General features: G+C 39.0%; 2 protein-coding genes across 3 annotated transcripts; one reads left to right on the plus strand and one right to left on the minus strand.

The window, feature by feature from the left end:
- The first annotated feature begins 1,712 nt into the window (after positions 1 to 1,712).
- Positions 1,713 to 4,883, plus strand: LOC115726133 (transmembrane emp24 domain-containing protein p24beta2-like). 2 transcript variants are annotated; one of them, XM_030655876.2, is made up of 5 exons: positions 1,713 to 1,978; positions 2,740 to 2,952; positions 3,922 to 4,108; positions 4,198 to 4,305; positions 4,524 to 4,883. In XM_030655876.2, the coding sequence occupies exons 2-5, from the start codon at positions 2,743 to 2,745 to the stop codon at positions 4,655 to 4,657; spliced, it is 639 nt and encodes a 212-aa protein (XP_030511736.1). In that variant the 5' UTR covers positions 1,713 to 1,978; positions 2,740 to 2,742; the 3' UTR covers positions 4,658 to 4,883. The 2 variants fall into 2 exon arrangements, with proteins under 2 accessions (XP_030511736.1, XP_030511735.1); XM_030655875.2 differs by having other exon boundaries at positions 1,715 to 1,978; positions 2,743 to 2,952.
- Positions 4,884 to 5,262: 379 nt separating this feature from the next.
- Positions 5,263 to 7,821, minus strand: LOC115726141 (protein NOI4-like). Its single transcript, XM_030655885.2, has 3 exons — positions 7,689 to 7,821; positions 6,310 to 6,492; positions 5,263 to 5,680 (listed from the first exon to the last, which is right to left on the minus strand). Exons 1-3 carry the CDS (start codon positions 7,692 to 7,694, stop codon positions 5,636 to 5,638), a joined length of 234 nt encoding a protein of 77 aa, XP_030511745.1. The 5' UTR covers positions 7,695 to 7,821; the 3' UTR covers positions 5,263 to 5,635.
- Positions 7,822 to 11,408: the final 3,587 nt, after the last annotated feature.

The following is an 11,408-nucleotide window of genomic DNA, read 5'->3' on the forward strand; positions in this document are numbered from 1 at the left end:
AGTGTTATCATGCGCACCCTTAGCCTGCACCTTTCCAGCAATAACCGATGGTAAATTTTGAGGCATGGCTTGATTTCACGGTGAGGAATCTTCAAATAGATCCTCATTTTAACCGATTTCCTTTCAATTGTCCGCCTTGCAACAAAAAAAAAATTTTGATCCTAAAAAAAAAAAATCCTCACCCCAGCACGATTGGTAGCGGCAGTAACAACCAAAAATAATAGTATACGGCAACTAACGGCGGTGTCCCACGGTGACCGATAGCAATACCGATCGGGTTTTCGATAGCTTTGTGGTGCTAAGAAATGCGAAGTTTGACTTGTGGTCGTAGCCTTTGCTTGATAATTCAATTTTCAACTTTTTTGAGCAATCTTATTCAACGTGAAACGCAAAATCGCGATTTAATATTTCTTCGGAGAATCTCACTCCTTGAAGAATCCGAACCAAAATGATGCCTAAAACCTTTATCTAGTCCCCCTCCCCCAACCCCCGCTTTTTGGCCAATTCTCATTCTTAAGGACAGACGCTTCTAAACTTAAGCGACTTCTTAATAAAATCATACAAAGGATATGCGATTTTGAAAAATTATGAATCATTCGTAAGAATTATAGCAGCAAATTTACGATCTACTATTGAATTTCACCGTCGGTTGATCTGAACATTTTACGATCCAATCAAAATTCAATTTACATTCTACGTTTTGCCTAATCAAAATTTTGCTCGCAGCCGGTGGAATTTGATTTTCAGTAAAATCCGAAACACTAGGAGCACCGACACTTGAAGAGGAAGAAGAAGAAGAGGAGGAGGAGGAGGAAGGAGATGCCACGTCAGAAGGCGGCAGCGGCCAGAGGCAACTATGACATGACGGGTCGCTAAAAAAAAAAAGAGGTGGACGTGGGGGCAGAGAGAGAGAGAGAGAGACTTCGTAGTGGATGACATGTCCATCACTTACATGCTCACATGTCGCGCAGACATGTCCGTCCACGGCCCATTGAAATTCGGACACGTGTCAGGGTTTTTGTCCAGATCACCCCCAAAATAAATTTCAATTTCAATTTCGATGTCATTTGAATAGACATCGGCATTCACTCCAGAACCACAACCACTTTGACTTTGACTTTTGGTTTCGGTTTTTTTTTTGCTTGACAAGTAGATGATGGATGATGCCTCTTCATCCGCCCCGTGCTTGTCGATCGATTTTGACACATGGAGGCATAATTTATCCTAATTACCTTATGATATCATCTCACGTCTTGATTGTATTTTCTTTTTGAGTTCGGAGGGAATAATAGCAGCATACATCGAATAAAGCTTACACTTAAAAACAGGCTGCACGTGATAAATTTATTAATCTCAAACTTTCAAATTACGACATACCTATGATAACATCAAAGAATAATAGTATTATAAAACTCGAAACATGATCAGTCGATCAATTTCTTGTAGCTACTCATTATTGTCCTTTAATTTTCGTGATATTTTTTTTTAATTATCTGTTTTTTTGAAAGTCGCTCTAGAGACAATAACCCCCCTTTTTTAAAATCTTCCCTAAAAAAAAAAAAAAAAATTATCTGAAATATTTTGATGGGATCGATTTTAAGGTTTCGCTGACTCTAGAGACGCTCAACCTCCCCCCCCTACTTTACCTCTCTTTCTCTATTGATCCGGCAGAGTCAATCTTTATCAAGTCTGGTATAATGCAATCTCCTCCGTTCAAGATCACGTGACTAAGCCCATCGGGCCCCCACGCAATCACGTGCCGCATTTTTAGACCGGAAACGAAGTAAAAGCGAGAGCCCCAGCCAAGACAACATGAAACCTTGAGATCGAAATCTGCGAGCTCGAAGCACGCGAGAGGACGGAAGCTCCCTCAACCTTCATTTCACGTCTTTCCTCGTCGGCTCTCGAGCTCCGTACCGTCGCGGTTGCTGCGTCTTCGAGCCCGCTTCGCCGCGATTTGCTTCGAACGAGTTCTAAGGTAGACACCCATTTTCTCTCTCTCTCTCTCTCTCTCTCTCTGTTTTGGGATTTGTCTGCCACCATCTTTCGATCTGTGTAATGCTTCCCATTTTGCGTTTGAGTTTTCTTTGTTTTGTTTTTTTTTTTTTTCGCTTGAAGCTTTTCGTCCCAAGTCCTAGCTCCGGGAATTACGAATCTGATCTGCATGGACATGCGTATCTCTTTTCGGATGGGTTGGACGCGCTCGATTTCAATTGGGTCATCTTCGTTTTGTTTTGTTCTTCGAACAAGTCGCTGATAAGCTGATGACTTGGGATTTTTTTTTTTCCTTTTCAATTTGAGGCTTGAATTGTATGTGTCATCGTGTTCATCATGGTTTCGATTAGTTGCTTACTATCTAGAGCTTGGTTGGATTGTTTTTTAGCCGTTTATTAATTGTTGTGAAGGTAGAATTTGCAAGTAGTCTTGCCTCTAGGTTCGTCTGTTCTCTTGTCTGGTTTCTGAATTATGAAAAGAACAAAAGATTTTTAAGATGTTTCAAGTATTTTTCTGGGAATGTGTAAGGTCTTTCCAGCTCCATTTGTTTGGGTTTCTGTTATGCAAAAAATATGAGACTGCGAATCCATGTTCGCCAGCACTACGGTCGCTGAATTTTCGTAATTGCCATCCTCAGCAGCTGAATATGTTTTCACTGTAAAATATTTTCTTCTTTTAGTTTATAACTCTCTAGATTCTATTGCCCCCTGTGCTGTTTTATTGAGATGTTCCATATGCAATTAGCAGATGGGTTATCCATTGTTCCGGCATGTCCTTGTTGCAATGCTGGCGCTGCTCTCAAGCCTCCAAGCTGTGTCCGGGATTAGATTTGTCATCGACAGGGAGGAGTGCTTCTCTCACAATGTTGAGTATGATGGGGATACGGTGCACGTTTCTTTTGTTGTGATCAAGTCCGACTCATCTTGGCATTATAGTGAAGATGGTGTTGATCTTCTGGTAAGCTTGATATAAGTTTCTCGGTATAGCTCATTTTTTCGTTATATTATTTACATGGTCATGTTCCTAACTAGATTGGCTGTGATGTCATCTCTTTCTGGCGTGCGCAAGTATTGATATGCATGTGCTCCTTTGCCTGATGCTTTAGAGTGAAGGGCTAATCTGACTGCTCAAGTTCAAGTGGTTGCATATTATAGCACCTGGGCTTGCACCGGATAACATTGCGGGATGTAGATGCTTCATCACTCTACTGATATTCCTTCTAGATCTGCTCGATACAGATAAAAATTTTCCTGCTTATGATGCTGGAATCGATGATGGATCAGAAATCTTTTGGGTTCGGGCATAATTAGTTGTGTGGGTGAAGTTTGTTTTGTGCTTATGGCTCTGTTTTTTGGATTTTAAGATGTAGAAATGGAAAAAGAATGCAAATTTGGTGTTTCTTGGCGTATTACCTGTCTCATACTTACAAACCTGATGCAATCGATTGGCTATACAAAGCTTGGAGCCAAAACTGAGAAAGGGGTCTTATAGTAGTTTTCAGTCCTTACACTCGCACCATATGTGTCAAGGCCCTTCCAAATCACTCTCTCAAAGAATTTTGTTTTACTGGGTAACTTATTTGTTTGATTTTAACCCTAGGTAGTCTATTGGCACGAAGAAGCCGACAACGTGAACTGAGAAGGGTCTTTTGCAGCATTGAATTGTTGGAAAATCGATTTCCCATGGATGCTACATTTAGACTTTTCAGTAGTTTTTTTCTCTTTGTGAAGTGTTACATTACACGGGATAGGATATAGTAGGTTCATACAAACAAAAACTACGAAAAATGATTGAGCTTGGAAGTTGACAATTTCTTTATGGGTTTTCCCTCTCATATTTTCCATGAGTGGATTCCATTTGTGTGCCTCATTCATGTGGAAGTGCCATTGCCAATTGGTGATCTTTCAATTTTCTTGAAATTGTTAGGTGAAGGGACCTTCTGGTGATCAAATCCACGACTTTCACGACAAGATAAGCGAGAAGTTTGAGTTTGTCGCTCATCGTAAAGGAGTCCACCGTTTCTGTTTCACTAACAAGTCTCCTTATCATGAAACCATTGACTTTGACGTGCATGTTGGGCATTATTCGTTCCATGATGAGCATGCAAAAGATGGTAACATGTGCCATCACTGATCCATCCTTATATTCGCATGGAGAATGGGAAGAGATAACTTTATTTTCACTGTTTATTTGTTCATGTAGAGCATTTCAACCCTTTGTTGGATCAGATAGGAAAATTAGAAGAAGCTCTGTACAACATTCAATTCGAGCAGCACTGGCTAGAGGCTCAGACTGAACGGCAAGCAATAGGTATGAGATGAATTCCGTGTATCTTCTAGAAATCTAAGTCAAGTGTCTCTTCAGTAATGCCCGAGTATGTTGGGGAACTTAGCATGGAATACTCAATGCTTCTGTTTCAACATCTCATGCTGTAGAGCTCTGTCCTAGTTGATAAGCAGACTAGTGAGGGCTTTGCAATTTTAGCAGTTGATTCTGATATTAGACCTTATTATGCCCTGGTGATGCAGTGAACGATTTGATGAGCCGGAGGGCAATACATAAGGCCTTCTTCGAGTCGGCGGCACTCATTGGAGCAAGTGTCCTTCAAGTTTACCTCCTCCGCCGTCTATTTGAAAGGAAGCTCGGGATGTCAAGAGTCTAGTTCTCATTGTGTCGTGTAAGCAGTTGAATTATTCGCCGGATATTGACGCTTCTCAACACGAGCACGTATCTTCATAAGAGCACGCATGTTCCCCCTCTTGACCTGACATGTACAGAAACAGATCTAGTGGGAGGTTGTTGTTTGCCTGTAGAACGAGAGACAGATTGATTGTCCAGATTAATCTATCATTTGTTCAGGAAGCACCATGTGATTTTACGTTCTTGGATGATACAGAGCCAATTCCTTTGCCATTTCTCCCCTGATTTTAAGGCCGTTAAGTCGTTGACTGCACATGGTCTAACGGGACATCGATCCTGGAATTTCTTGATTCCTGCAACATCTCAGGCACCATAAATAAGGATGCACTCTTATATCCAATGAAACAGCCATATCAGACAAGTTGGTAGATTGGCCAGTGGAAAACCTTTTCATATCACCTGAAAGACGCCGGTGTTATACTTAGTTCTTGCACTGAAATGCATCATGCCCCTAATTTTTAGCTGAAGGGCCGAATAGGAGGTATCTTCACGACTCCAATTCGGATACAGCACCGGACGTGCTAAACTAATAAGCAAATCCCAGGGAGAGAGGACAGTGGAAAGAACAAGGAAAGGCCAAAAAGAATTTCTTATTTCACAAGCAAAAACCACTTCAAACCGTACAATGAGAAGAAAACAAATGTAAATCCCAAATGCTATAGACCCCAGAGCACGAGAAGGCAGAGAGAGGACAGGGGAAAGAAATGATAACTCATCTACTAATAGTAACCAGCAAACTAGCAGACTGATTACAGCAGAGCACATGGATGTCTCCATTTTATCGTAATCAATCCCCACAAACCGCGGGGGTTTACCGAACTAACAACAATCCCAGCAAGACACATCAGAGCCCAAAACCTTCCGATCTCCTTGACAAACTGCGGGGCTAGTAAGAGATAGGCTCGTGTGTTCCTGAAGCTTTTACAGGAGTAGTTCCTCGTCAAGATTCTGCAGGTGAGCTCTGGATGCAGCACAACCACTTCTTCTGAAAAATGTCCATATGCAGAACAACAGGGAGCTAGGTTTAGGGTAACTATAAAAGAGGCCAGAGAGAGAAAGTCTGTACTTGAAAACCTATCATGACGACAAATTTATCTGGGTAAGAACCTAATAGTGCACAACAACGCCAAATCAGATCCAACATATGGACTGTATTCCAGGTTTACGATTAGTGGACTGTAAATATAACAGCAATTAGCTCATTCAGCTTTGCTGGGAATTGCCGATACCTTCCATCAGTAGACCGTAAGAGAACTTTCCAGATAATGGCAAAAATCCGTTGATCCTTTACTATTAGCTCAATTTAGGAGAGCCCTCTGTACTAACTCACCCACCACCTACTAATCTTTCTAAGAGAATTACCATCTTCTATGTTGATGTGGTGCCAACTTTGCCTAGATTTTCCCACTCATATGCAGTCTATCTTATGCACACAACCAAAACTTTTTCTCCCAGATAGTGCATATGAGATAATTCTTGTTTAATCTGACTTAAGAGAGTTTGTTCCATGAAGCAGTCTAAACAAGTTCTTTTATTGTATGTCTATAAAGTGGGCAAGTGATGGCGGCAGGCTTATCATGCATTACATTAGAGAAATATCAAAGAAACTCTCACAGTTGGTGGCTTGCCGGGATCAACTGTATGCCTAATCTGAGCATCAGCCTTTCCTGGAGATTCAGGCTTGCCACCGGTCTTTTTCTCATCTCTAGCCTTGTTGAAGATGACAGTAAATCCCTCAGCAGAAGCAGGGTCATTGACATCCCATTCGCCGAACTTTGGCAGTGGTTGACCCTTTTCCTGTCAAGGACAATAAAGAAAACTCAATCATAATTACGAGTCTCGTATATGAGGTTATCGTGCACAGAACAAGCTATGAATAAGGTCCGTGAAACATAGGTGTTAGCTTACCTAGAAAAAATCGGGATACCACTAACAACTCAAAGAAAGCTCAACTGAAAGAGAACAAATCCAATTAAGCATGATTTTCACCCAAGAGAATGAGCACCATGAAGAAAATTCTGTGGTTAAGGTGATGTCAAAAAATCTAGTGACAGAATGGGAAGTGGGATGGGGTGACATGATTGCATAAATTGTTGACTAACCACCTATACTACGGATAATAATACTACAAACGCCAAGGGTGAGACAGAAACCAACACTGTCAACTGACCACGTATAACACAGTCGCACAAACTTGCAATGTTCCAAACAGTCTCCACCTCCGCCAATCATCAAATTAATTGATCAATCGACCATCGAATAATGCAATAGACTTATAAATTATCACACACTGCACGCGTAAGTAGACTAGATTGGATGGCTGGCTTCTAAGAATTTCCCCCTTATCTCCAATTCAACTGGACTTGCTATGAAAAGATCTGACTAAGTCCACCCCATCCTAAACTCTTTACCCACCTAAAGGCCACCACCGGAAATATGTCTTTATCCGGAGAAATCTTGAACATGCATATTCGAGAAAAGCTCTCTGCAGAAACCCATTTCTCCGTTCACGAATTCCGTCTCTCTCGCACTTTCTTTTCATAAATTAAAAAACTCCCAGCTCGTTAACTCGTGGAGAGCACCGAACTGGAATTTATCTAAGCCATCGAAAACCAAACCCGAGAATCCAACCAAACCAACTGCAGAGTCGCCAATCGTTTCACAACACAGAAGCCATAAAAGCCGATACTCCCTCAAATTGAGCGAGAAAGCAGGCGAACTCACACCGATCGGTGCAGGAAATCACGCGAGACGGGCGCATCATATGGGGGAGGGGGCAAGCGATCGACTCGACACCAGCGAAATTAGGAAAAAAGATTACAATCTACGGGGTCGACGGAGCGGATAAGGACGTATCCTCATCAACAGAAACTGAAGCAGCAAAAGCTTAAAAGAGGCCGATTGCGATGGAAATCGCGGTATGCTGAGGTAAAAGAAAAGCAAGAATCGCGCCAGGATCGATCGAAATTGCTTCGGGAGAAGGATGCACGTACCGACATGAATTCCAGGAATTAGCGACCGAAAATTTTCCCGAGAAAGTGAGAATGACTATAGCACACGTCTGCGAAAATAGAGGGAGAGAGAGAGAGAGAGAGAGAGAGAGACCTCTAACCATGTGAAATAGGCGATTTCTTTCTTCTTCTTTTTTCTTTGGAAAGCGCCTCTCGCCGTCCTGCTAGTTTAACGGCGTTTGCTCGACTTAACGGTAACGGATGGGGCCGTCCTTTCGCCGTTACTAAAGATATGTTGGGTAACGTAGGTCATCCGAAACAAAAAAAAAAAAAAAGGGCTGCATGCTAAACATTCTTATTTTTGGATTCTATTCTCCGGAACAAAAAAGAGATAAGAGTCCTATTTGGTAACGTAAATGATTCTGATTCGATTGATTCTATTTCCGGAAATATTTTTGGAGTAAAAATAAGAACAAAAAAAAAAAACTTGTTCTGGAAAAAAGAATCACTTATGAGAATCACAAAACAGAATAAAGTCACATATCTTTCACTTTTTTTTTAGTTCTCTCAATTTTTTTTCGATCTAAAACAGAACGAGGTCTCATTTTCAAAGAAAAATACATAAGATAATAAAATATTACATAAAAAATAAAATCAAAAATCAAAAAATTTTGGAAAATTCTAAAAAATAAGGAAAATTTCAGAAAATCTCTAAAAATAGAAGAAGTTTACATTAGGCTAGTTTGATCTCGGTTTCATAAATTTGGGTCTGGATTTCATATATTTTGTTCTTTTTTAGAAAAATCATAAACACCTTTGCAATTAAACTCGAACCACATTTCTCTAAGCTTTTAGGGTTTCATTAGGATTTTATGATGTGATTTATCAATTCCTTGATTCCTTGATTGCGCACTTGATTTCATTGGTTGTGATTTGCCTAGGTTTATGTACTTTAGACTTAGTATAGTTTTAACATTTTTTGAAAAAAGACAAAAATAACTATCGTGAGTACTTAGCAAGCTCTCATTCTTAAGTTTTCAATGAATTTGACATTTGATTTTCTAGAACCAAAAATGCACAAAATTCAAGGTAATGCAGTGCATTTTCCTTGTGTAAACGAAGATGTCGCTCGTGCCAGTTATCCGCTCGCTCAAAAGAATTCGATAAAACCCTACAATAAATGGCGAAAATGACTCGTGATAATTCTTGATATTTGTTTTTACATTTCAATATACAATAAGTTATATAAGAGAATCAATGTGAATTAATCTTCGATTAATTTGAAATATAGAATGAAATTCCACATAGTAACTACGTAATTATTTAACTTAAATGGCAAAAATTGGGAGGAGCAATTGTTCATATGAACAGAAATTTTGTGCAGTTATCAAATGCATTTATATTTCGGGAACAAAAATTTTGGGCGATTATAAACGTGTTCTGATTTTCTAAAATTCATCCGGAGAACGGAATTAGAAAAATTCATTTTAATCGGATCATTTTTTGGATCGGAATGGTTATCATGCGATCCCTAAAAAATCTATTTAATGACGTAAATGATTTTGATTCTCAAATTCTACGATTTTGTTCCCGAAAATAGATTAGGAGCAAAATCAAAAATAAAAAAATATTTAATTCTTTGTTCCATAATCACTTTTGAGAAATAAGATCAATAAAGTGAGAATGCTCGGAGAAGGCTCCCACTCTATTTCCTCAACCAAAAATAAAAAAAAAATAAAATAAAATCTCAAGGAAGAATGCTCGACCAGCCACCCTCCCTCACTCATTGGCTATACGCCACTCTACCAGCCAGCTCCATCACCACTATAAGTTATCGACCGCTGTCGGTCGGTATCTCTGATAACCAGAGAAAAAGGAAAATAAAATTAAAATAAAAAATATGTATTTAAAATTATTTTAAAAAATAAATTAAAAAATCAAATAATTTTCACTAGATTTGTATTGCATGAAAGTGTTTTAGCAATATCATTTTTTTAAAAATATAATTAATAAATGTCATGATTTGGTTAAATATATAAGTGTTTAAGTAATACTGGTCGAGTGTGAGTCATTAGATTTGTCTTGCATGAAAATGGGTCAAAACGGATGGCCAATTTGAGTCGGATCATATTCAACTTGACCTACCCATCCGACACCTTTACTCATCATTCAATTCTATAACTTTGTGTTTTCGAATTTTGTAATCTTGTTTTTTAAGTACTTTGTATAAATGATCAACACCATCATGGAGTAGTCTAGGAGTTATTCAAACTTATTTCATAAGCTAATCTAAGAACAAATTTGTGGCAAAAATTTCAGTGCAAATTATCTATTGAGCTCATGTTTTTTCTTAAGGATCTTGCATGATTTGTATTCATTTTACGAGTGACATTTTATAGGCTGACTTTATAGCGACAAGACGAAATTATTTGACTTAAATGAAAAAAATTGGGAAGATAAATTGGTCCAAAAAATAGTAATTATTTCACTTAAAGGACAATGCATTTGTGATTCTCTAGAATTCGTTTAGGGAATAAAATTAGAAAAAAATCAATTTTGAATGGAATTGATTTTTTGAATCGAAATCGTTGTCGGACCCACCCTAAGTTGTCATCTTTTAGGCGGCGATCATATCCATGTTGCTTCGGCCCTAACGAGTTGTTCCTTAGTATGATAACACTTATGGAATTGAATTTCTACTCTAGAAGTACTTATGGAGCAAAAATTGGTTTGGTAAAATTTTTTATTTAAAAAATAAATTGCTATTTCTGAAATGAATTTTTACTTCTGAAGTTATTTTTTTTTTCTCTAATTTGAAGTTAAAAAAATTGCTTCTCAACACAAGAAGTACTTATCCCCTCACCCTCTTTTCATTATGCTTTCACCCTCTTTTCGACCATGCACGCCTTCGCCGACTTCCGCCGCTACCCACCGTTAACCATCGCCGACCACCGCCGCCTATGACTACCACTACCCACCACCAATAGTCGACCACCGTCGGCTCCCGCCTATCGTTGACCTCCTCTAGCCACCGCTCGCAACCACCGCCGACCATCTCCCCCCGCCGCCCATCACAAACCTCTATCGATCGCCGCCCGTTGCCGTCGGCCAACCGCCAACCATTGCCCTCGCGACCATTGCTACTAGTCACCAACCGCTGACCACCTCCGCCGTATGCTGCCAATTGTCAACCATTGTGCCGCCCGCCGCTATAGTCTACCGCCGAACTCCACCGACCGCCGCTGCCTAAATAAAAAATAAAAATATTTTTTTTATTTTTAAAAATTAAATAATATTTTTAATAATAAACAATATTTTTTAAAGAAATTTTAAAAATTTTAAAATGAAGTAGAAATTTTTCGGTTGCTGACAATAATATTTCATAGAAGATTTTGTGTTAATAATATTTCAGAAGTAGAAATTTTCAACCATTATAAAACAAATTTCTACGATCGGAAATCAATTTCTGGAGTAGAAGTATAAAAATCAATTTTTTCTTCTGAGTAGAAGAAGAAAAATCAACTTTTGGCCGTAAATTGATTTTTGAAGTAGAAATGTTGCCATACACTCCTTAATATTCCTAAATTAGGAAGGGCCGCTCTTCCGGCTCAAGCGCATCATATTTGTGCGAGGTTTCGCTACTTCAATAAATATTTGGCATTTTTATGGTCAATAAATTCGATTTGAAACCTAAGTAAATTGATGTGAAATCTAACCATCAACCAATATCTGTTGAACATCCATCGAATTATGGAGACCCGA

Source organism: Rhodamnia argentea, chromosome 2 (genome assembly GCF_020921035.1).
Source record: "Rhodamnia argentea isolate NSW1041297 chromosome 2, ASM2092103v1, whole genome shotgun sequence".
NCBI lineage: Eukaryota > Viridiplantae > Streptophyta > Magnoliopsida > Myrtales > Myrtaceae > Rhodamnia > Rhodamnia argentea.